Source organism: Pimephales promelas, chromosome 4, assembly GCF_988280905.1.
Source record: "Pimephales promelas chromosome 4, fPimPro1.hap1.1, whole genome shotgun sequence".
Classification (NCBI taxonomy): Eukaryota; Metazoa; Chordata; class Actinopteri; order Cypriniformes; family Leuciscidae; genus Pimephales; species Pimephales promelas.
Window position 1 is genome coordinate 34,884,928 of NC_142772.1, and position 27,462 is coordinate 34,912,389.

At 36.2% G+C, this 27,462-nt stretch overlaps 2 protein-coding genes across 2 annotated transcripts in view; one reads left to right on the forward strand and one right to left on the reverse strand.

Annotated features, from left to right (window-relative positions):
• tacr1a (tachykinin receptor 1a) overlaps window positions 1–14,597 on the reverse strand; it is a 28,544-nt gene extending 13,947 nt beyond the window's left edge. Inside the window, exons 1-2 of the mRNA XM_039658483.2 lie at window positions 13,902–14,597; window positions 5,159–5,353 (exon numbers count right to left, since the gene is read on the reverse strand). Of these exons, the coding sequence (XP_039514417.2) occupies window positions 5,159–5,353; window positions 13,902–14,305 (599 nt within the window). The 5' untranslated portion in view covers window positions 14,306–14,597. The remainder of the gene's footprint in view (window positions 1–5,158; window positions 5,354–13,901) is intronic.
• Window positions 14,598–18,281: 3,684 nt separating this feature from the next.
• On the forward strand, window positions 18,282–26,556 carry LOC120470091 (tetraspanin-15). Its single transcript, XM_039659517.2, has 8 exons — window positions 18,282–18,654; window positions 20,540–20,725; window positions 21,139–21,213; window positions 21,312–21,407; window positions 22,421–22,537; window positions 23,907–23,957; window positions 24,370–24,486; window positions 25,495–26,556. Exons 1-8 carry the CDS (start codon window positions 18,568–18,570, stop codon window positions 25,816–25,818), a joined length of 1,053 nt encoding a protein of 350 aa, XP_039515451.2. The 5' UTR covers window positions 18,282–18,567; the 3' UTR covers window positions 25,819–26,556.
• Window positions 26,557–27,462: the final 906 nt, after the last annotated feature.

Genomic DNA, 27,462 nt, shown 5'->3' on the forward strand with positions numbered 1-27,462 from the left:
CACGCAACACATATTAATGCAATCGCACTAAGCCATATCACGATTCCGATTTTTTTGTTGTTTGGACCCCAACTTTCATATATATATATATATATATATATATATATATATATATATTGTGCTCTGTAGATGAAAAGTCATACAGGTAAAAGATGACAGAATTTTTGGGGTAGACAGTCTGTTTAAAGTCAGCTTGAAACTGAAGTTTCTTCCCTTTTGTGACGTAGCCCTATATATATCCAAGTGAAACGTCTTCTCGAACAAGAAAAAATGTAGGACGGGATGTGATTTTGTCCACCGGGAATTCATTGGACCATTGGAACGTTGAGGTCTCGTGCATGAGACAGGATGTCCCATTTCATGGTGACTCTAAATGAAACCATTAAGTCTTTCTCTAAGCAAAAAAAAACATTTCCTTTGTGTGGTCTGCATGTGTGAGAGCAAAAGTACTGTAAACGTGTGTGAATGTTTTTTGAGTAACATACAGATAATTTGTCAGCACTTGAACATAAGCATGTGAGGTCATGTCAGGTATGTCGCATGTGAGCTTTCATAACGCAGCAGACTATTTATACTCTGGCATGTGTCTGCAGTCTATTATAACACCCAGCACGCCAAAGCCATGAATAAGAGTGAGACAGTGCGTTGTCCAACACTTCAAAACAAATTCAAGGGCTGTAAAACAGACCTGATGTCACTTCCAATCAGACATCTATTCTGTTAACACGAGACGCGTTATCATCTCAGTTTGGCCCACTTAGCTAGTCATTATGGTTTCATTATGAAAATAATAAGTGCTACAACCTGACTGGATGGCAATGACACTCAAAAAGTGGTTTTACAAAAGAGCATCTGAATATGAGGGGATTTATCTTTGTTAAATGAATTTGATATTTATAATCAATAATTACAACCTGTGTATAGTATGACTATGTGTGTGTGTGTGTGTGTGTGTGTGTGTGTGTGTGTGTGTGTGTGTGTGTGTGTGTGTGTGTGTGAAGTTCTGAAGAAAGTGTCTCATTTAAGACAAACAAGAAGACTGCAGTATTATGAGTCCAATCTTCAAGCTGGCGTTGATGAATGGCACACAGCATACATTGCTGAAGACACTTTTTTCTCCCGCTGAGTGCATCCAACCTCATGTGGCTCTGATTGTGCTGTTTTTACTTCCTGCGTGGTTGTGAGATCAGTGATGCTGCTAGAAGTTGCTGGTATACATTGCAAAATATCTTTTTTATTTTATTTTTGGCTTGGTTTTTAGTTTACAAATACATCAATGTCTAACTCTGAGGCATTATATAAAGAAGGTACACCAATTAGACCTTACTATTAATCATTTTCAGCCTATTCTCACCCCCAAGGCGTCACCTAACTGACGCCGGGAAGCATTTTGACCATGCTTCAATATCTGACGCTTTAGGCGCCCTTTAGCGTCAGTTAGATGACGCCCTAGGATCGCGTGTAACCCTACCCCTACCCCAGACCTAAACCTACCCACGTCATGTAACTGACGCTAAAGGGCGCCTAAAGCGTCAAATATTGAAGCATGGTCAAAGGTGACGCCTTGGGGTGAGAATGCATTGTCATTTTGTAGCTTAACTGGACAAATTAAAAGTAGGTATATCAAATATATAACATTTTCTATAAATTATTGAAAAACCTCTGATGTCAGTCTGAGGAGGTAAGCTTTCCCAAATGAGTCTTATATACTCCCAGAAAAGCCAAATCATCCCCGGATCTGCTTTAACACATCAAGGGAGTTTCACCCCATTGACAATTATTATTATTTTTTTTATTGTTTAATGCATACAGTAAATCTAATAATATTTTGTGAAGTTTATCCTCAAGAAAAACTATTTGCCAATGAGACAAGAAAAAATCTACTACAACATGTATTCCTGTAAACAAGTCCAAGTTTATATCTGGTTGTAAGATGGGTCACAAGTGGTCAGTCGAGACGCGTTAGCATTTCCACCTGGTATTAACATGCATTTCAAATGTGTCTCCGGTAACCTCTTGTGTTTGGAAATTTTTTCAAGACTTATTTAAAATCAATTTTGCTGGAGAGTTGCGGGAATGGAATGGAATGAAAAGGATAATGAGTTTCTCATTTTCCTTATCAGTTTCAGGACAGTTGAGCCTACAGTATAAGCCGACTTTTCGCCATCAACAGACAGGAAGTTCTTCATTTCCAATGGAGAATATAGTATGGGAGCTGTATGGAGTTCTGAGCTTATGAGTTTCTGAGCTTCTGAGGAGTTTCTGAGCTTATTTATTTATATAATAAGTCTTATTTAAAAAGAGACCAGCCCTGTTATTCCAAAGCAGAATTACAACTTTAAGTTCAGATCCAGTTTGGCCTAAAAAGGGACCACTAACAGTTTAAGGATATTTTTAGTGTGAAATGAGGAGATTTAGGCCTGGCTTCACTTAAATTCAGCCAGTATTACGCTACTTTTAGGTAGCTTTCATAAACGTGAAAAAAAAAAAAACTGGTGTGAATCTTGGTGTGACAAAACAATGGCAGCGACATATTTTAAGATATCAGTGCAGGTTGCTTTCAGTAAAAACAGCTCAAACATGTATTTTAGTCAGGGACTAGTCTGTGAAACCAGGGGTATAATCATAAATGTTCCTTGCAGTTTGTGAATTGGGAATTTTAGATAAATATGTTATACAAAAATGGATGTGTTAGCTTCCATATCCCTTGTTAGAAACACCAGCAAAAAGGTCTTATAGACCATTTCACAAGATGTAAACAACACTGGTCCAGAAGCACTTCCTGTTTCAGTTTTTTAACACTACATAAAGCTGGGATAAAATACAACCAACAGAACATTTAAAACTGAATCAAAACGTTAAACAAACATCTTTAAGATGTTTTCTTTACATGTGAAATAAAGAAAACAGTTACAAACTGAAACAGGAAGTGCTTCTGGACCAGTGTTGTTTACATCTTGTGAAATGGTCTATATCACATCTCAACTGGTGTGAAAGATACTGTAATGGAAGAGGGGAGTTTGGAAAAAATGTGAAATGAGTTTTAGTGAGAAAGAGAGAGAGAGAGAGAGAGAGAGAGAGAGAGAGAGAGAGAGAGAGAGAGATGTTGGGGTGCTTAAAGGGATCCTCTCGTTTTTTCATATTAAACAATGTTATTCCCTTAACTAAGACGACTTGATACTCTTGTCTCAGAGCGTGCACTCTCTAGCGCGAGACACTTTGATAGCACTTAAGTTCATTCATTAGGATCCAAGCAGAGAAGCGACCAAACACCTCCACGTTTTCCCTATTTAAATACAGTTACACAAGTAGTGTAACTCGACCAAGAATGGTGACACAAAATAAAACATTGCTCTTTTCTAAGCGTGTAAAGTGGATAACTATAATGAATCACGGAACACCACAGCAGAAAAGAAAGAAAGCTGACTCCTTCACTAACTAACACAGAAGGACTAGCACGTCTCTCTCACTGCAGTAAAAGCAGAGAGTAGCAGGAATATAACAAGTACACCAGAAAGTTATCAATGTTGTACAAAACAGAATATGAGGGAGAGGCAGAAACGAGAGATTGAAATGTACAGATATGATCTAACAAAGAGACAGAAGAGAGAATGATAATGAGAAACTAGGCTTTTAAAGCTACACTGTGTAACTCTTTTAGTTTATTCTTAGCTAAAACGCTTAGTTCTTTCAAAAATATGTGCTCATTAATGTCTATTTACTTCGTTCAAGTAATAAAGTATTCTCGTGAGTGTATAATATGCCATTGAAAATACACACGGGTAAGGGGTTCTAATGTCGGTCGCCATGTTGCCCCTCCATCTTGAAAGTACATTAGCCAAAGAGGGACATACCCGTTAATTCAAGCTTTGACTTTCGCGTTTACGGTTGAGTTAACACTCATGGACGTGGTCGAACTGGAAGCCATGTTAATCTTAGACTACATTGGCCACCGTAGGAGTTAAAACGAAATCGGAATTGAGAGGAACAGAAACTAATAATTCACTGGATGGTCATATACCTTTTCACCACTAGATGGGGGTAAAAATCACACAGTGTAGTTTAAAGAAGGGGTGATATAACACCTCTTTATATGGTGTCTTTCTCTGCCAATATATCTAACTAAGAAGAAAAAACTCTAATTGTTGAGCAGAAGTTTTTATTTAGTCTTAGTGTGTTCCAATGAATAATAATTCAGTGCTGGAAATTGTTATTGTTTTGCCAAGTGCTCATTGTAGTTGCTTATAACTAAGTGGCGGTGTCAATGTTCTCCCCAGACACACGCTCTAATCTATCAAAAGAGTTGTTTAAGTCACATTTACATATTTCTAATCTCGATTTACTTTTCAGTTTGAACTTGGAAATGAGCAAACACTCGGTGCCTGAAATCTGAATCAGTACATCACATGCACTATTTATCAAAACAGTTCTCTGTTTAGCAGAGATATTTGTGTATAATCGTATTTCATGAGCTAAGCGGATTTGTGACATCATATCAGGCACATCTGTGCATCCCCCCACCACCACAACTGTCCTCACCGCATTTTAAAACAAAGTGACGCCCATGATAACTCTTTGCAGAATGATCTCGGCTTCTATGGACTCACTGGACTTGAACCCTACCGGACGACAGCTTTGTGCACCATTTGCACAGCACATCATATTAGACCTCAACACTTCAGCACATTCATTAACGTCAATCTGAATACAAGCTAACTTTTTGAGAGTATACCCCACCGCTCGGAGGAGTAATAGTCATTAGCGTATGCTCTTGTAAAGTCATTGTTTTTACCCTTGGGCAAGATTTCCAATTATGTTTGCTTTAATAATCTTGCACTTTTTCCTTTACTCTCTCTTAGGACCATGACTTTCCTGTGTTTAATGTTGTCTTTAATGAAGCTCCTCTCTGTTGTTATATAAGTAAACACTTAGGGGGAAAGCAGCACTGATTTTTGATTACTCCAAATTAGAGAGTCATAAAGATAATATTTCCAGCAATATCCGGAAATGGGGGTGAAATTCGATCTGGAAAAGAAATTCTCTGAGTCTACAGCCATAAATCTCTGAAGCACATATTAAACCTAAATATTTTCCAATATCTGCAAAAGGCAGCATGGGCGATAAGTATGTGTTGATTAGTTAAAAATGAGATGCTTACATCTTTTTGAAGTCCAGGAGAGTGTACTCAGGCCAGTCGATGTAGCAGACCACCCTGCCCGGCAGCTGGTCCGTGTCAGAGTAGTAATACTGGGGGAAGGCCAGCAGAAAAGCCAGAACCCAGATGACCCCGATGACCACCTTGGTCTGTGTTGCAGACATCCTCTGCTTCAGGGGATGAATGATGGCCATATATCTGTGGAAGAACACCACATCTGTTGAATGCTGAGGTATTATTATCTATTATCTTTTTTTTTTTTTACTTTAAGCTTATTTCCAGTTAAGCTTAACGTGAACTATTATTTAATTCATAAATATTAACCAAAAAAACCCCAAAATTCTAATTTTTATATTTTTATTTTTTACAAATTAAATGCCCATACTTTAGTGGTTCAGTAAATATTGTGTGTTCTAAATGTTCCTTACACTCTTAAAAATGACCAATTGGGATCTATATAGAACACTATCTTGACTCAATTTTAAAGGACTCTTTTTTGCTAAAAAGGTTTTATATAAGGAAAAATGTCTTAAATGATTGCATTATAATTCATATTTAATAGGTCATTTAACAATTTTCTAGTGATAAAGTTTAATTCATAACATTTAATTAAAACTAAAACTGAGTTGATAAAAAATATCTATATATATATATATATATCATTATAGATATAAATTAAAACCAACCCGATCTCACGGAATTCGTACGAATTTTACGAGGTGGCTAATTCGTAACAATTCTTACGACCTTACTCATACGAATTAGTACGATTTTGCTAAATCATACATATTTTACGAATTAGCCAAATCGTATGAATTCGTACGAATGACCTACCCCTGACCCCGCCCCTAAACCTAACTATCACGTCGGTTTAGACAAATCGTGAGGTCGTATGAATTAGTACGAATTAGCCACTTTTTAATCACTCGTGCGATTTCGTACGAATTGGTCGTGAGAAAGCGTAGCTTAAAACTAAATTCATAAAATAACCCTTTAAGGTTCTATAGGCCTATAGAATCTTTCTTCTAAGAGTATAGAAAACCTTGTGTGTCAATGAAGACAAACCTGTCTGCTTGTTGATTTGGCTCTCAGCACAGATTCACTCTTATTTACAACCACAGTTATTTTCACTGTTATCTTCATTCATACGTTGCAGTTCAAGCTGTGCTTGAAAGCAAGAGATGCTGCTCTGCACTCTAAACAATTTAGGCAACACATCAGTGACTTACACACACACACACACACACGTCTCTGTCCAGCAGATCCTCAGTTGTATCAAAGATAAATCCTCTTAAATCATTTGCTCCAATATGAAGCTGCTGTATCATTATAAAATGGAATGAAGCCCAGTAAATCCCCCACACACAGCATACAAATATATTGAGTACCTACAATAGTGGATTTGTGCGGCTATTGGTTTTGGATTTATGTTATATAGGCTATCAACTTGTTGTAGCCTACTGTAAAGCATAAACCCAATAACCGCACAAATCCACTATTATTGCAGAGCTCATTTTATCACAATGATGCATTTGCTTGTTGACAACAAGCAAGTATGTCATTGTGATATCAAAAACCTTAATAGGATATGTTCCAATTATCAGTTTGTGGCAATGATTATTTCACTTTATTTAGCTGAGAGAAACCATGCAGCACTCAATGTACAACTTTCAGACTGAAGGTCAGGCTTTGTCAGACATTTCGTTGTTTTTCCTTAGAATCTGTGTCTGGTGTGCATTTTTCTTGTGGTTTTAGCCACACATACAATGCCTTGAAAAAATATAAAGACTCCCATTCTGAATTCCATCATTAAATGTGTGGTCTCCACTACACGCTCAGAAGATTTTATACAGAACCTTAAAGGTTTCTGTCAGGAGCTTCATATTTTAGGTGTTCCTATCATGAGATCATTTTATTGATTTAGTTTTAATTATTTTTTATTCGATTTTATGAATTAAACAGCTTGTAAACATACGTTATCAAACTGTTAAAAATAATTAATACATTTATCCTTAATCTTATTGCAAATGGTTCTTTAAAATTGAGCCAAGAACCTTATAGTTCTATAGAATCCCATTGAATTCCCATTGAATTGAAGCGATTCTTATTGGAATGATTATGATGTTAATATCCCACTTATGTTGTTATATAGTAAATTGTAGAAACCAATCTTCATGTTATTTTCAAAGTTACATCACATTAGTGGCTGATTTAGCTTTTAAAACAGCAAATTTTGCATAAAAGTATAAGCTGTTTGCATCGCTGATTATTGAAATGATCTTAGCATTTGGCAACAAAATTGCAATTCTGTTTTAGATTTTTCTATATTCTTCGACATTTTCAAAGGATTGTTAATGAAATCTATAGGTCAAACTTCAGGCAGGGTAGTAATAGTGTCTTTTGTGATATCCTTCCACGTGAGCCAATGTTCAGCAGAGATCTTGATATGGTTAACCGGGTTCACTTTTAATCCCTTTGTTGTAAAATCTCCTTTAAAGTGACAACTGATATCTCAGTGACTTCATTAATAAGTCTCTGACTGGTGAGAGTTTTGAGGAACACATTTTTCTGACCAATAAAAAATGTATTTCCTTCTCCTTATTTACATTCTTTTTTAATTAGTCTCCAACTTCCTTGCCCTAGTCTTAATATTCGCAGCTGTCTTGTAGATTCAGAACCTGAATAATGATCAATTTATTTTAATAAATTATAGGTTCAGGCCAATTTTAGGCAGCTGTGTCAGACCATTGTTTTTCTTCTGTGCAAATTTCGAGTCCCTGCATGGATTGCTGCACACAGAATATTTTTGTTTTTAAGAATACCAATGTCACATTAAAATAATGTTAAATCTGTCATCTTTTACTCACCCTTATGTTGTTCTAAAACCCATACAATTTCCTTTTTCTGTGGAACACAAATAAGTGAATATGAATGCAAATCTTTCACTTCTATTAAAGGATTAGTTCACTTAAAAAAAAAAACTTTTGCTGATAATGTACTCACCCCCATGTCATCTAAGATGTCCATGTCTTTCTTTCTTCAGTCGAAAAGATATTAAGGTTTTTGATGAAAACATCTTCAATGGACCCAATGGACTTCAATGGTTTCAGTGCAGCTTCAAAGGGCTTTTTCAGGACACAAATCTTTTTTCGAGTCATTTGGTTCATTGAATGAACCAAATGACTCGAAAAAAGATTAGTTCATTTTGATGAATGAGTTCGAACAGGAGTCACGAACGTGTATCACAGAACAGAGCAAGGTGAGCATTTGAGCTTATAAAACCTAAACTTTTTTTAATCTATTTTTTAAATGACCGATCGTCCCGCTATAGATAAGACCCTTATTCATCGTCTGGTGTCGTTTAAAGCCCATTTGAAGCTTCAACGAAACAGTCATTTGGACCTTGAAATGGTTGGGGTCCATTGAAGTACAATCGATTTTCTTCAGTTTATTTTCGACTGAAGAAAGACATGGGCATCTTGGATGACATGGGGGTGAGTAAATTATCAGAAAAAAGTTTTTTTTTTAAAGTAAACTAATCCTTAAGAACATGCAGGATATCTATAATAAAAGTGAGGAGAAAGATTAGTTCAAGTTCCAAAATGACAAAAAGCAGCATATAAGCATCGTGGAAAAAAGTGTGAAGAACAGACTAAAGTCTGTTGTTATTCACTGGAATTCTTCTTCAGCAGCACTCAAATCAATGTTGACACCACTGGCAGCAATCACATTTGGTTTTGACACATGCAAAAGCCCATGGTATCTGGCAATTAATAGATTTAAAGTGTCATTTTTGCAGTCTATGTGACTTTTGACATGCATTTTAGAGCTTACGCAGAGGGGAACAATTACCAAAACATCTTTTATGAGGCTTTTATGGTGCAGTTTTGTCATTTTGGAGTTTGACAGATCCAGTCTTCTCATTTTCATTACAGAAAAGAGTGAGCATATTTTTAAAATACCTCTTTATTTATTTATTTATTTATTGTTCATACAGGTTTAGAAAAATATGGGTGAGTAAATGATTTTAATGTTCATTTCCAAGTGAACTATTGCTATTTGAAATCTAGTTCCGTAAAGCATAAAAATCAAACATCATAGAAATAAACAAATTGTAAATTGATAATTTAGTCAAATGAGAGAACTTCCATTCCACTGATAATGGGAAAACCTTACAGCTGAACCACCACCAGGCGCAAACACTTAAACTTACACATGATAGACAATCCCAAAAATGTTAAGTAATGCCCTGAAGGATAGCATACAGTTCCAGAAAAGATGAGTGAGTAAATGAGGAACTGACAATGAACTCATGGCACACTCCCCAGCAGGTGAAGAGGTCAGACACAGCACCCATACATTCAAGCACATCTATTTGACATAAGTGGAGCTCAGGGAAACAGATCATCGGTCTGACCAGCGGCAGGGCTAAATCAATAACGACAACATGCTAGAGAGAGCGGAGATGGACAGTGTGCTTACACAATTTCATGCTTGCAGTGCTTTTCCTTCAAATTTAACTTTAGTCCTGTAATTTTATTAGGAATCCTATTCCTGCCACACATAACAATTTGAGCCTCTGAGCCATGTGCCGTCTCACCAGCACGCAAATGCTCTTTAGCATGCCGTCACAACTTGACTTTGAGGCTTGTGTGCCTGTCAGCACTTTTAGGCCTACTTTTATGTGTTTAAATGCAAGAAACGAAAAGTAAAAACAGTTTATGCGTGAGATGTTATATTTGGACAAAGAGGCGATGGTTTGTTGCTACTAAAAGCATGTAACACAATTATGTCACACTGCAGTTTAGCCCAAGTGATCTGTCTGCACAGAGGTGACAGCCCTGCTGCTGTTTGTGAATGTACACCCGTCTGCATGTGTTAACAAAGCCACAATGACTCAACCAGAGCAACAGAGCTGAAATCTGGGCCTATATGAGAAAACTGGGTTTTACTGAATGATTTTAATATACACAGTAATGCAAAATGAGAAGTAAAATCCATGCAAATAAATGTCAAAAATATAAATATCATTTATATATGCACTTACCGGCCACTTATTATAGGTACACCTGTTCAACTGCCTGTTAACGCAAATATCTAATCTGAAAGAGCAACTCAATGCATTTAGACATATAGACATGCAGCTCTAGCTTCCCTACGAATTTGGGCACTGGACATTAAGAACCCTGGCTCTCTGCACATTGGGACACGGGTCACTACGTCCTCATGTACAACATCACTACTGGTTTTTATGAACAACATTAGAACTGATATATTTCTGACATTATTCTTATTTAAAGTACATTATGATACGTACCTTGCTTGTTTCGTATACATGCAGCGTTTCAGTAAATAATCAGATAACCTGTCTAGTGATTTATGTTTATGCTAAAATATAATTAAAACATGGTTTGTATTTTTAAAAACATCTATCGCATGTCATTATGTGTATAGTGTAATGGCTCTGATTTATGTTTTGTGCGTCAGAACTTCTATGAAGGGAACTTAGTGAGTATTGATGATCCTACACTATCTCATGACCAATTCGTACGAATTCGTACGAGTGATTCAAAAGTGGCTAATTCGTACTAATTCATACGACCTCACTCTTACGAATTTGTACGATTTGTCTAAACCCACGTGACGGTTATGTTTAGGGGCGGGGTCAGGGGTAGGTCATTCGTACGAATTCATACGAATTGGCTAATTCGTAAAATATGTACGATTTAGCAAAATCGTACTAATTCGTACGAGTGAGGTCGTACGAATTGTTACGAATTAGCTACCTCGTAAAATTCGTACGAATTCCCGTGAGATCGGATGATCCCTGGTTTTCACGGTGCACTGTAAGACTTTTTAGGGAGCAAACTTTTTAGTGCATTAGTAGGATTTTACAATTGAGATAGCCCTTAAGATGGCCAACTCCCAGATCAGTGCCCCAACTACTGAAGAGTTGACTGAGACGCAACATGAAGTTCAAACTGAGCATCAGAATCGGGAAGAATGGTGATTTAAGTGACTAAAGTGGCATGGTTGTCAGTACCATGTGGGCTGGTCTTGAGTTTTTAAGAAACTGTTGATATACTGGGATTTTCACCCACAACCATCTCTAAGGTTTACAGAGAATGGTCAGAAAAAGAGAAAATATCACTCACAGGATATGAAGAGTTCAGATGCAAAAGTCTCTAAGTGCCATTTGAAATTTTCTTCTAAAATGATAATTTTTTATCAAGCTTGTATATTTAAGTTCAGTAATTTCACTTAAATGGCAATGAAGATTACCTATTAATTGTCATTTAAGTGAAATTACTGAACTTATATACAAGTTTGATAAAAATGGTCATTTTAGAAGAAAATTTCAAATGGCATTTAGAGGCTTTTGCATCTGAACTCTTCATATTTTCTCTTTTTCTGACAAGCGTGAAAAAGCAGTTCTGTTGCCCTTGTTGATACCAGAGGTCAGAGGAGAATGGACAGAATGGTTTGAGATGATGGAAGGCAACATAAACTCAAATAAGAACAAGAAACTGGGGCTACAATTCACACAGGCTCACCAAAATTGGACAGTAGAAGATTGGAAAAAAAACGTTGCCTGCATGCTCTGATCAGTCTCAATTTCTACTTCGATCATGTCAATATGGACCAACATCTGTGAGGAATGTTTCCAGCATCTTATTGAATCTATGCCATGAAGAATTAAGGCAATTCTGAAGTCAAAAGAGATTCAAACCCAGCAAGGTGTACATAACAAAGTGGTCTATGAGTATGTACTTACAAAACGTATTTAATGGCTTTGTTATTGTGCCTTTCTTAAAGTCGCAATGAAAGTAGACAGATCTTTTTCCTGTATTGTGCATGGCGTACATCCGAGTAAAACTGAATATTAATTTAAGTGTAGTGCAGGGACATCTGGGGTTCTGCCTGGTTGTTGATTGGACGGGGGCAAATCTGATTATGAACTTGTAGTCAATTGTAAGAAAGGGGCGGGGTTTTAAGCAGACTAAAGGGTTAAGGAACAATCACCAGAGAGGTAATTTTTACCGTAGATCGAGTTATGACATTTTGATTAAAAAAAAAAAAAATGAGGTAAAAAAAATGAAATGCATGAATGAATTGTATGCTGAATAAAATGCATTTAGAATAAATGGATAGGGCGAATTTTAATTTCATTCTGACTTCAATGGTTTCATCTAATAGAAAATTATTTAAGGTTTGTCAGGAGCAAGCATTCTGAGAATGCTAATTAAATTTTACTACACTACATCTTTGGGCATAATTCAATTTTCCAACCTCATATTGCCCATTAGTTGATAATAATCACATCACTGCATGACAGAAATCACTTAAAACTAACTGAAGATAAACATGCTCAAATTTTACAGGATTCAACTACTGAATGGAGTGCTTAATGAAAAGCGGCTCTGTAAATGTCTTCTTTACAGGAAAAATCAAGGCATTCCTCTCAGTTATTTGTAAGTAAACCTATTTGCTGTGTATGCTTCAAAACATGTCTTCGGAGAATGTAATCTTGGCTTGCATCTTTTTCTAAGATAAATAACCCATTAGTGCTCTCTGACAAGTATTTCCTCAGAAGGACCTAAGCACACACAGTGAAGTCTTCGCAATAAGCCTGCCCTCCATCTCCACAGGTCTCTCAGGTAATAGAATTGTAAAGAAGTTCACGTTTCTGCAAGTAGATAAATGTAAGCAGGCATGTTTTTTTTTAAATATTAGCTGTGCAGTGTCAAAAGATTGGAAACATGACATCTTACAATTAGAACGGGGTTATGAAACTTCAGACATGCTGCTGCTATATAGACATTCAGGCAACTGATGAATGAAGAAACAAAGCAGACACAATCACCTCTCAACAACAAACACTAAAGAAATTAGGGTTTCTAAATGACGACTATGGTATATAGGCTATGAGTGGGATGACAAATAATCATCATCTATCATATGACATCACAGGCAAATGACCTCTGCCATTTACTGTATGCTGTGATCATTTCTAATAGATATGAAAAGAGCAATTTAACACTTGCGTTCGCGTTGTGAAGGCAGAACTAAACATTGCTAAATGTTATAACATAGCAACATTAACCATAGTTGCTGGCAAAAGGTTATAGGATATAGGATCCCTATGCACTCAATTTAAGAGCCATTTATGGAAAATGGTTGTATATAGAGAATGTCTTAAATAATTTGCATATTAGCCTACTTCTAATTCCATTTTTACTGATAAAGAAGCCTACTGTGGGCTATGTTTGCGAGCTGTTTAATACAATATTAATACAATTAAATATTAATACAAATGTAATGAATTCATTAAAACTAAATATATAATGATATCATGAAGTTGAAACATAATTGGCTATGGACTTCATTTCTTTTCTTTTTTATTGTCATACATCATCATTTAAATATTTAGTCAATTCGATTTTAGGTTGAATTTTTCTAGATAATATTGATCTGTTGCGTATTATACATGTACAATGTTTTTAGGAGTAAAAATAGGCTATTAAATTAGACCCTTCAAGACGGGGTGGCTGATAAGAAATTAGGCTACCGTTCTACAATCAGGAGGAAAATGTTTTAATGGTCTGTTTTACAAAAAACAAAAAAGTCATTTAAATTTTGAACATTTTCTACAGCGACAGAACAGGCACAAGCACAGCCAGTCAACGAGAAACCCAATGTGTGTCATTGTGCGTGTCATTGTGTGAACGGGAATGAAGGAACTCACCTGTCGAGCGCAATCGCGCTCATTGAATAGATGGAAGCGAAGACGGCGGCTATAGGAAAGAAGTTGTGGAATCGACAGTAATTGAGTCCGAAATACCACTCGTTGTGCACGGAGTAAACAAAGTTTATAACGGTGTTGAATGCAGACATTGACGCTTCAGCGAACGCCAAGTTCACAAGGAAATAGTTCGTCACGGTTCTCATTCGTTTGTGCGCCAAAATGATCCACATTACCGTAATATTGCCCACCACGGAGACAATGACAATTGTGCTGTACGCTACTGCCCAGAGCACTATCCTCCAAACAGGTTGCACAAACTGGTTCCAGTAAACCTCGGTTTCATTTTGTGCTATTGAGTTGTTTGTCCAGTTACTTTGGAAGTCATTGGAAGTGAGCGAATCCATTACTATCGGGAAAATGTTAAGTGCGATTTAAAATATTGTATCTTCTTTTCTTTTGTGCGGAATCTCGTAGGCTATATCGACCATGTTCCCTTTCGAGAAAAAAAGGTGAAATTGTTGAGTTTATTACGCAAAAGGTGTTCCGCACAGTATTCTTCAATTGTCTCCTCTGATAAGGGAAGATGATCCCTGTGCTCCTTCACACAAGTCAGGAGAACAGATCGCAACGGCTTGTTCCTTCACTTTTCCTCATCACGAAACCAATTTTAGCTCTTGGTTACACACACCTCACTCGTCTGAGCGTCACTGCCAAGTGCGCAGCGTGTGCCAAAAGAGAAGTCGCGCGCACACATGAGCAGATGCTGCAGAAACAAGCGGCTCTGAGAGGAAACGAAGGGACGACACCCCCACCTCCACTTTCAAACATAATTATCTCTTTTTAATACGGTATTTATTCTATTCTTCATATGTAATTCAGAGCGCGCCAGGTGTGCCGCTGCGTGCAGATTGAAAGATTATTTTTTTTCTGACTCGCGCAGATGTTGTGTGCACGAATATGAGCGCGAGTGTTATCTTTTTAATATGAAATGCGATTCATTTAGACCTTGTATGCAACTTGAACGATGTTGGTTCTTTCAGATTGGACGGAAAAGGCCAAAAAATAATGGATAGGCCTAAAGCCAAAAAGACTAAGACGTTCAAACTTTTGACATTGGTAACGGTGTAAATTACCATGGAAACGCCTTTTACCAGTTCCTTTCGACATCAAGCCAATTAGCCAATGATTTACCTACACCAAGACCAAGTCATTTCTATATAGTAATTCAATGAAAGTTCACGGTCTCCCCCTGGTGGTTTTATCTGAATGCGCGTTAAACTTAAACTCAATCAGCCAGTCTGCTAAGACCATGTAGCCTACACGACGGACAATGTTGAGTAAACACAACTTTTACTAGACTATTTTTCATTTGGATCTGAACAGCTACAGAACCAGTTGGAACACTTACTGCAAGAAAACATTGCTCTGAATGCCCACAAATCCTTGCATCCATGTTCCATCATTCAGTGGAAAGCCTTCCAAGAAGCCTGCAAGCTGTTATGGTTGCAAAGGAAGGGATTAATTATTATTATTTTTTATTTTTTTTTGCCATGTTAAACAAGATATGGGAGCATCATGTGATGCAGCCTGACATGCTGTTCCATTTCATCCTAAAGGTGTTCGCTGAGGTTTTGTGGATCGAGGCCTTCTTCTTCCACATCAGACACAGTAAATCATTTCTGAATGGATGCCGCTTTGCAGAGGGTGTTTTCATTCTTTTGGCCATAATTTCACTGCCATCATGCACCATATGAATACATGCATTATTCAAGAATGTGTCCACATAGCAAAGGGATGTTTTGATACCAGATGAACTGCCATTTACAGAGCTTATTTTAATTTATAAAGAAGGTGGGATTTTGCTGACAGGTGTCCTTGTTTCTTTCTGCTCTAGATTGGTTTCTATCTATCTGTAATGATTTAAAATAACCCCCTTTTTAGATAATCTCACACAAAACATTTATGGTGCTATCTTCTATTCACAGCTAGAGTTAGTTTGTGTTCTTTTTGTATAAAAAAAACAATCCATCCAATTCCAACTCAATTCAAGTCCTACTCCACAGGCATGCAAATTTCGTTGTTGTAGCCATCAATTCAATGGGTTTAGGGGGGTTAGAAAGTCCATCACATGCATTAGATGAATTTCAGATTCCTTCAAGAACCTCTATGGGACTTGGGGATGCATATAATTAGGATGTGCTGTGGCAACTCATCAATGTTAATTAACCATCATGACAGCATCTGGGTCGCTGACAATTCCACCCACACATATGGGTGTATTTTTTATTTCCTTCTTAGCTCTTTTTGTATTGTTTTAGTTTTGTTGACTGTATAAGATATTTTCTGTTATTAAACCAGTCAAGATTATCTGAAGGAAACTGGTTCACTCAAAAGATTCAATGGATGCAGAAAATAGCCTATAGCTTGGCAATCCTTTTAATGCTCTCATCTTTTTTTCAGTCCTGCGTGCACTCACTACCTTCTTTTTGATTAGCAACATGTAATATCCTCAGGCAAGGAGATCTGCTCAACAAATCAAGATTTGGCTGACCACTGGTTGTCCACAAGAAAGAAATCGGAAATATAATTTCACACACCAACTGTCATCCTCATGGGTTGAATTTAACATGAGCGGGGAAACGAGTAAAAGAGAGGGGTAACAAACTGCTTAATGCTGCCCAACACCATTCATTTAAACACACACACACACACACACACACATATATATATATATATATATATATATATATATATATATATATATATATATTGACTCATCTGTGGTCTTGATAATCTGGGCATGTGTGTAACTGAATTCAAGACTTTGAATACAAATAATTAAGTGATTTTGTTTGTATTGTCTATGTCAACTGAATAGCTAATGTGTGCCTAGAATGTTGAATGGCAGAAGCAGAATACATGTAAATATTTGTCAATATGTTCCGTTAAATTATTAAAATGTTTATTTTGCAAATCTGTGCCATACACCTGGCTGTTTACCTTTCACAAAGGTGTTTATAGACCGAATAGGATTGGAGTTCAATCTTCAGCTGGCTGGCAGGAGCCACCACTGGCATGTCACATGACCTGTCAGTCAGTGACTGGCTGGCTAAAATCAATCATACCAAATGTATTAGATTAGCCTATATTTGTAATAAAATAAACTATGTATTTCCTTACAGTGAGAGTACAGCAAACAGAACATTCCCCTAACGTTCCCGTATGGTTACCATTTGGTTATTTTTTGGGAACCAAACTAGAACGTTCTAGGAACGTTCCCTGTAGGTTATTTTTCGGTTTAATTTTATAACTTATTAAGGAAAATGTTTTGGGAATGTTCCCTGTAGCTTATTTTTAGGTTCTATTTTATATAACCTAAAGGGAATATTCCCATAAAGTTTCCAGAACGTTTCCCTAACCTTAAGGAAACGTTCTATTTACGTTAAAGGGACATTGTGTTGGAATTGCTGCCATCTAGCGGTGAAAATGTATTTTGCATTTAAACGAATTGTGCTAGCGCCGCTCTTTTTTAAATGCGCGTTGCATCTATGGTACTGAGGCTTTGCTGGACGCTCAATCCAGTCAGCCACGGCTGAATTGCGTGTATATAACACACTGCCTGACCAGTTAACAATTTTAGGTAATGCTTGAGATACAGCCTGGAAAGTACTGCGTAATTAAAGGGATTTTACAGTGTAACCTTCGGTAATTATAGAGTAGGCATACCAATAACGTACTTAAAATATTAAGTACAAGGGAACAATATTTTTAGTTTGGGGAATAAAGGGGTAACAACCGGGAGAATTTAAAAATGATTTATATTTTAAGTATTATAGAACTAAGGGGTAAACTTATTTTACTATTATGATATAACAATCTTACATTTGGGAGCAATTTAGCAAGAACATACCTTATAAAACCGTACATACTGGACAACAAGTAGCCTACTTCTGAGGATTAAAGCTATGACACATCTTAAAGAGATACTTTCTTTGGCATGGTCAATGGGGTAGCAGCAGACAACCTAAATGTTTTATAAAACAGATATTATCTGTCATCTAGATCGGGTGGTAAGTCAATGAATGTGTCAGGATATCTGAAGCGAGTCTCGTTTATACGTTTTCCATGGAAATTAGGCTATGTGATCTGTGTGTCTTTAAATCTGTGCTGGCCCTTTAAAGGGTTTGTTTGAACACGCAGCGCCAGTGGGTTTTTTTTTTTTTTTTTTTTTTTTTTTTTTTTTAGGGGTGGGGAAGGATAGAAATCAAATGTTAAGTAATATAGGAAGTGGTTCTGATCCAAGCTACCAGATGATGGCAGTAATGCACTGATAAGTGCGGTTGCCAATAAAACAAAAGAAGAAGAAGAAGAAGAAGAAAGGGTTTGTTTAGGATGTTGTTTTGCGGGGCGGAAGTTATTATTGGGAGAAGAGTTGCACCTTACAGTTGCTGCTGATGTGTTTTTCAAAACAATTTAGAGGAATCCACAGCCAAGTTGAATACTTGACGGAAGAGCTTATTATGTATTCGGACTGGTCTTAAAAACAGTCTTCTGTGTCTCTAAGAACAAAGGTTCATTGACCCTTAGCGGCATCGGCTAACACCTGAATGCACGGAATCGGGATAACGTTAGCTACGTTAACTGAACTCAATTAAATGCTATCACCATGCCGTCTTACGAAGAATTGAGAAAAACCAATCACTTCTATTATTTCGTTAAGTTCTCTCTAAATGTCTATTCAATGCTTTTCTCGGTAAGTTTGCGTTTAAACAGAAAGATATTCTAGGCTGCTATAACGTTAGCATTTCTTTGTTTCTCCGTTTCTCCCTCACCTCAATACAACACACACTTGCCTTGAATGAGTACCCTCGTGGGTTTGTTTTGAACGTACAGGTAGTCGTACTAACTTTGACCGTGTCTGCCAGGTAATTTTGGATGCATATTAATTAACGTTAGCCTCACTTTAAAATTTCTCAGTAGAAATTTGTGTTTTTTTAAATAGACATGCGCCGCTGGCAGATTTAAAGGCGCGAGACGCTTTTATATCGTTCCTGCAAAATGTTTCACGCGGTATAAATTTAATTTCTATTAGGTATGCAGAAGTTGTATATTGGGCATTTTTAGGCTAAAATGTCTGCCATTTATTGACCGACATTGAATATTGAACGTATTCTACCCATTTTAAGGTATAAATAATCATCTAGTTTTAATGTGATCGGGCAAACATGCATAACAGAGTTTGAAAATATAAATAAATAAAACTATTAACTGTAAAAAATTATTAAATGATACATCATTAAATGCCCACACGAGAGAGTGCTGTTAAAGGGTTTAATGTCTGGGATCCTTTTTAAGGTATTTTTATTTTTTAAGTATTTTTTGAAAGAGTGTAAATAAAGATAAATATAGATAAATAGAGTTTAAAGAACTTAAATATTTATCCATCCTTTATAATGTGCATTGTAATGTTGTGATGCCTACATGTACTTTAATTTGAACGTTTTTTATTGTATGTATGTGTGTATATATATATATATATATATATTGTATGTATGTATATATATATATATATATATATATATATATAATATTTTTACTATATATGTTTTATATATATATATATATATATAATTTTTTTTACTATATATGTTTTATACTATAAACTAATATATATATATATATATATATATATATATATATATATATATATATATATATATATTTTTTTTTTTTTTTTTTTTAATAAAGTATTTTTAGCAGTTATAGGTCATAACAGGAAAATAAGTATTGTCCAATTATCGGAAAGAATTATAAGTTTTGTGCATCCCTAAAATCTACTTTTTTTATGTCTGGATTTGATATTTTAGCTTTCAGGTCTGTAAGTTATTTGTTACTTCTCAAGAATTGGCAATAATTTACTTAATAAACAGTAACCATTAAGATTTATTTATTGAATTCAACAAGGAACACAGTAGTCTTCTTAACTCACTAGCCAGAGTGTATTATTGGAGTATCTTTACTATTAGCGAACATGATGATACAAGCAGAAAAGCCTTTCTGGATACTTTCAATTTCTTTCTTTCCATTTCTTTACTCTTAAGCTTAGCTTGCAGCCTTTACACTTGCACATCATTAAAACACCATTATCTATCAATTAACAGAAAATAATTGAAGATGTCAGGAATCTGAAATTGACTGATGATTAATCAGCTAAATAAGACTTATTAAATTAACCCTCTAGAAAGAACTGTCAGGGAAGAAAATTGAAAATGAAGTGGTTTCAGCTAGCATGCTTTGTATTAATGTAGTCTTTTGTTAGGATACAAATTGATATTAAGGCTGCTACATCAATCTTCTTTATGATTTGCGTCATTCTATTGACATTGTTTGTGCATTTAGCTAAGCGCTCTGAGAATGACATCTGCATTTTAGAGATAAATAAATATGAGGAACACGAATGATACAGTATTTGGTCACATGACTTATCTGCATGGCTTGGTTGTGGATTGAAACATTGATTTCTTATCTTTGTTACATGTCTAATCGAATCATGTAAACATAATGTTGTGGAATTATGTAAGCTGATGTGACTTGTACAGATGTTTTACTAAACCAACCACTGCCCCTTTTCCCCTCAGTTGCTCGGTCTGTGCGTGCTATGTATTGGAGTGTATGCAGAAGTGGAGAGACAGAAGAATCGCACCCTGGAGGGGGTGTTTTTGGCTCCTGCTGTGGTTCTCATTCTGCTGGGTCTTGTCATGTTTACTGTGTCTCTGATTGGGATGGTGGGATCTCTCAGGGACAACAAGACTCTGCTGCACATGGTGAGTGTTGCTTGTCTAAACACATCTATGTGTGCCAAGCTTCCACCGTTTTACTGGTGTTATTTTTGGTTGTGACTTTAAAGGATAGTTCACCCCAAAATGAAAATTCTGTCATCATTACTCACTCTCATGTCTTTCCAAACCATAAGACTGTTGTTTGTCTTTGGAACACAAATGAAGACATTTTTTAATGAAATCGAAGAGATTTCTGTCCCGCATTGAAAATCTGTTCACCCAAAACTCTAATATTCATAAAGAGATGGTAAAATAAATCCATATGAATCGAGCGGATTAATCCAACTCTTCTGAAGAGACATGATTGCTTGTAAAATATCTTCAATTGTGTTTGAAAGATGGAACAGATGAATTTTATTTTGGATTACCTAACCCTTTAAATAAACCTTTCCATGCAGTTCCTGTGTGTCCTGTGTGTTTTGCTGGCTCTCCAGGCTCTTGCCCTCATCATTGCCCTGATCTTTGAAAAGACGGTAAGACATTGAGTGCAGAGAGAATGTTGTTACGGTTATACGGTGCGGTTACTGTATACGGTTTGTTGTTAATTAGTCCAAATCTTCTCTGTCTTCAGACAATCAAATTATTTCAGAAAAGTATACGTGAGGGAATCAAGCACTACTATGATGACCTGGACTTCAAGAACATATTGGACTATGTGCAAGAGAAGGTTGTTTACTTAAATTTTTTATTGCTGTATTGTATTATACACCCACCCTATATGGTCTACAATACATCTACAAGTCAGAAACACATAGTTTGTGTCAATTTAAATCCCTTTCATTCTTGTAATCTCATATAAATGATGTCGCTACACAGTCACCTGCATCATACATGGTCAAAACTTTTGAATAGTTCTGTAATCCAGCTTTATACACATTTTAATATGGCATTTAAACAAAAAAAAATTAGGAAGGACACATTCAGTTGATCAAAAGTGACACGACTGTTTAATAATGTGACATTTCTACTTCACAAATGCTTTTCTTTCTGTTCTATTTATTCATCAAATAACCATAGCATTTTGTGTTATCAGTATTAAAAAAAAAAGCAACTTACACACAACTGTTTTTAACTTTTTAGTAATAACAATGTTTCTTGAAATACAAATCAGCATATGACACTGAAGTTGCTTAAAATTCAGCTTTGAAATTGAAAAGGTGAAAGTGACATGTGAAGGCCATACTCAGAATTTGCACTATGCATTTAACCCATCCAAGTTAGTGAACACACACACACACTGCAAACCTTGGACCACACTTCAAAAGCACACACCTGGAGCAGTCATTTTGTTGTGAAGAAAGCCTTGCTTTATAGGTGCCGGTATTGAGAATAGAATCCACGACATTTGATTTACCAGTCTGTCTCTCCATTATGCCATGAAAATAGAAAACCGTTATTTTTAGTTTTAAAATTTCACTATATTACTGTTTGTACTGTATTTTTGATCAAACAAATGCAGCCTTGGTGAGCATAACTGACTTTTTTCAACCACAACAACAACAAAAAAAATCTTTAAAAAATAACCAACTTTTCAACAGTAGTTCATTTTTTATTGATATTGTATATTAAATATGATATTTGAAATATTTATCTATAAAGGCTTATATATCCATGGTCATGTTAAGAAAACTGTCACTCAAAATTATAAATAAAATTTCCTTTCTTGGTTTGTCTTTCCAGTTTTCTTGTTGTGGGGGAGATGAGTACAAGGATTGGGAAGTAAACCAGTACCACTTCTGCAATGGCACGGGTCCTTTGGCCTGCGGCGTTCCCTACACCTGCTGCATCCGTCAAAGTGTTAGTCATTCCATGTTCTTCTTTCAGTCATGATACATTAATCATGCATATGTCGGCTCTGCACGCGGTAGTCTGATGAGAAAAGCTTGTGCCATAGGGTGTTTTTCATGATTTCGCTCTGTGAGAAGAATGTACTTTTTTTGCAGTGGAATCAGTCTGACCCACAGGTCTGTGAGAGTAGGGTGCTGATTTCTGAGCTTTTTTCTGATCTTTTTTTTTTTTCTTAGAGAGCTTTCTAGTATGCTGTTCTCCATGAGTCAGTGGAGAGAGTGCATCATGATGGAGAGGATATAATTTGCCTGCCCTATGCTGCAGAGAGTCTCTTCTGCTGTTTATTAGAACCCCTCTCTCTCTCTCTCTCTCTCTCTCTCTCTCTCTCTCTCTCTCTCTCTCTCTCTCTCTCTCTCTCTCTCTCTCTCTCTCTCTCTCTCTCTTTCAGAGTAAATTAATGTTGATTGGGCACTAATGCACTGTTCTCCTTTCGGTACGACAGCTTACTATGCAGTGAGCGAGCACATGCCTTTTCAAGCTAATAAAACATCACCAACATAATTAAGACATCCTTAGAATATTCTTTACACCCTGTCTTAATTTTCCATTCTCATCCTAGGTAATTCAGATATAGTTAACCTTATGTGAGACCATAAATCTGTGATATTTGACTTCAGATGTTTCCCTTATCAAGTATAATCCTAATGGCACAAGACATTTTGTGAATAAAGGACATTCAGTAAATAATCTATAGTTAGGTGCAGATGATTTCTATAGCATTGTTTGCTGAGTTTTTTTTAATTGGTTGCTGAAAGCATAATCAGATTGTCCAAAATCTGACTTAAAATTCTGTGTAAATCGGTGGAACTGACACTTTCTTCACCCTGTATTCTTATTAATGAAGCCCCACTGGTGTTCATCTATTTCAATCCACTTCATATTACAATATGGCATCTGGTAGCTGTTGCCGACCTGTTTTGAGAAACAGAGGTGAAGTGTCACATGGTACGAAATGTATGAGAGGAATTGGACCGTGCTTTTGGGAGCAGGCAGGTTTACAGGCTATTTGTAATCTGATTATCTCCCTGTTCATCAGTCCTATTACAGATTCCATCACTGCAGTGACCCTCTGCTTTAATGGTTACATTAACATGATTATAAGTGTGTGCTGAAATTCAATAATGAATATGAAATTCATTTTAAGGGTCAAAGGTCATCAGATCACAAAATATAAAGTCTGCCAATACTCTTCTGCACCAACAGCGTCAAGCTGACCAAATGCCACTTCTCACTTGAGAAGGTTTTCAAAAACATAACATGCAAGTTACTAAATAGTCCTGTGTGTGTGTGTGTGTGTGTGTGTGTGTTTGTTTATCAGGTCGGAGAAGTTGTGAACACTCTTTGTGGCTACAAAACTCTAAATAAGCAGGTAAGTGGAGCTCTTGGGGGTGTCATTTTAAGTCCACATTCTTGTAATGGCCTGCAACCACCCATTTTAAATGACGTAGTCATTTTACGTAATACTCACTCTGATGCATTTGGAGAGAATCATTTGCTGGACCTTGACACATGAAATGATCTTTAAAGGAGAAGCTGTGACAGGAAAACAAAAACTTTCGAAAGCCATTTCGAGTCCAACCATCTAATGGTTGCTTCATTCCTTTGTTTTTTTCCATAGATGAAAACCAAGCAAATCATATCAGAGCCATTACGAGCACCACCTCCATTATGCCATTACGATGTACTTTAGCTGTGATATTTTAATTTAGTTTCTGTCATAGAAACAGAGCATTACCTACCGCCTGTACTGAATTTGTTCCTTTCTCTCCTCTGTATTACAGCGTGAAGCTTTAGATGGAATAATTCATGTACGTGGCTGCATACATGCTGTGAACCTGTGGATGGGGGACAACATTGGCGCTACTATTGGAATTTGCTGTGCGGTTGGACTGCCACAGGTTTTGGAAACATCTTTCCCTTCTTGTGCTTCCTGTTTATTACTTATCTTATCCTGAAATGTATGTATCTCTTTATTTATTATTATTTATTGGAGAAGCTGGTGCCCAGTCATGCCAAATGGAATACTTGAAAACTTTTAATTTCTAAAATAACTCTCTTTCTGTCTCATCTTGCCCCTTGCTGAGCGTTGAGATAAGGGAATAGATCACATTAAATTCAGCCACATGCCTGTACTGCCACGTTCCTCCAATTATGCATTAATCCTCAAATTAGAGCAGCAGGAAGGACCATTTACACAAATATGATGGAATGTGACACAAACCACCTATCTAGTTAATTACGGTTTTGCTGCATTGGTGATCTGCTTCTATAGACCTTATGCAGCAGAGAAAGGTGGGCGCTGTCATCTTTGAACTTCCGGTTTTGCGGTCGCTCTGTATATTTCTATGGCATCGCTGTCGAGGAGTAATTAGCTGGTGAAGTGGATTTACTTATTGTAGAGTTAACAAAAGTTATCATGAGCATTGTAATATTTATCATAAGCATTGTAAAGCAGATGTCTTAACAAATATCGACCGGGAATTTTTTTTTATGAGCAGTTCATTCATACCTATGCAAGATCGCTTTGAAAATACAGACCGGAAGTCAAAAGACAACGAGCGGATCGCTGAAAAGGGGCGGGGCTACATAAGGTCTTTATGTGCACTGGAAGCTGTATATTGTATAACATGTTTTAATTAAAAAACACCTAAAATGAAAGATATAAATTTATCACTCAAGAAAAACAGCATTTTGAAATTCTTGAAATATAAATCTTTCGTAGCATTATAAAAGTCTTTCACTTTTGATCAACTTGATGTATAATAAAATTAAAATTTATAAAAAAAAACATCGGGTCTATATCTAAAACTATTGGTCACCAATTATCGGTTTCATCTGCAGATAAGGTGTAAAGTAAACCATTTATTAGTAATCCATCTAAAAAAACACTTTCATGTTTCTTTCAGCTTCTTGGTATTCTCCTGAGCTGTGTCTTCTGGAATCTTTTGGTGGAGATGAGTGAGTCTGAAGACATGGTGGACTTTAAAATCCTAAAACGTGGTTTTGAGTACAGCGACCTGGACCTCTCGGGTGCTGGATGGTGTATGTGTCTACCTCGTGACGAAGGGTACCTGCCTGTACCTGTAGCAGAGCCTGACACATGGACTCCAGACCCCATCCCTTTTGACCTGGAACAAGAGCAGCCCAAAATGTCCTTGACACATTCCCAACTAAAGAGCCAAGGACTTCTGTCAGGTGTGGGAATGGATGAAGTGGACAATCGAGCTTAAGAACCACAAAGAAAAGAAAGTTGCATCTTAAGCATTTTTTTTTACTGTTATTTGTATATAAAAGGTTTGCCCTTGCACTGTGTTAAGATAAAGTGAGTTAGTTGCACTATATGTTGGTAAAAATGCTTTTATGCATGAAAAAGGGAGAGGTTTGTATAAAACATTTGGTAATTGAGGGAATCAAGGTAGGAGATATCCACAGGCTTGTATTATCAAAATTTTAAGAACATATCTCAAATGCTGTTTACATAGTCTGTTATTTTTCACCATTTTAATTAATTCTGTGTCTAATGGTATTGAGGTTTGATGTTTTATTGGTCATATTGCCAATTAATAGTTTATGAGGTGCATAAAAACGGTTGTTGGCAATCAATGTTTAAAATAATTTATTATGTCCTTTAGGCGTATATTTCAATAAGTTCAAGGAAATTGTTCGTTTTGGAATTTGTTGAATATTATGACTGTTGTGTCTGGCAGATGAAGCTGGGCATTCATCTCTAGTCTATGCATAGTTTCTAAAGTCTTTTATATTCATGTTTTTATAAAACACTATTGTCATGAAACAAACTCAGAGAATAGAAGGAACATTGTAATGTTATGGATCTTATTTTTCTTTTAAAAGAGCATGTGGTTTGTGTAATGCCAACATTTTTCACTAACCAATGAATAATAAGTACCAATGAATTTTTTATTTATTAATGTATTGCCTTAAGTACATCAGAAGCTTTCTTACCTCAGGCTATTCTGGAATAGCCACATTGATTTGCAGGTAATTTGTAGGTAATTTTTTAAGTTAATTGTTGAAAAAGGGAGTTCTGGCATTTTTAACACTACTTGAAGTTGAATTTGTCTTGGCTAAAAATTAATGTTTAGTTGTCATATACTGCTGTTTTAAATGTATAGCTCATGTTTTAGCTTAGGTGTATAAAAAGATTGAAAAAAGGTTTGGTCTAAAGATGTCATAATTAAGACTCTCTGACATAAATGCATTAAACACACCTTTTAGCTGTAGGTAGTCATTCTGAAATACCTCACGATCGCACCCCTTTGACATTTTGATGATTTTGTTAAATTTGACTGCTGTGCTCCAGCTAATGTAGCTCTGGTTTTGTAGTAACATTAATGTGATTTTCAATAAAATATTATTGTTGAATAAAACACCAACGTCTCTTGAGCCTATATGGTGTGATAAGTGGAGAGTCTGAGGATCTGGGCTTGGAAACTTGGAAATCTTGGAAACTGGTCATCTGAACCCTCGAAAATCGAAGCCGTTTTCTAGTGTATAATCACACTTTCAAATTGTTCAGAAGAGAGAATGTTGCAATGTTGTAAGACTATTGTATTTTTCAAAGAACTCAAATTGCATTTAAGGACACTGATGGCAACTTGGCATGTTTTTTTTTTATTGATTCTGCTTTCTGTGCATCATCATAATACATCAATTACATTAATTCCTGTGCAGAGCGATCTATCTTCAACCTCTCTCCCATTATTTCCTCTGTGCTCACGCCACTTTCCCCTTCAAGGTTATGTGGAATAATTATAGCTGGTGTCTCAATGGGAGGAAATGAACTGCTGCACCGAAAATAACACTTCATACGCTGAGCAGAGAACAAAATGCATCCACACTGGCGTAATTATGAT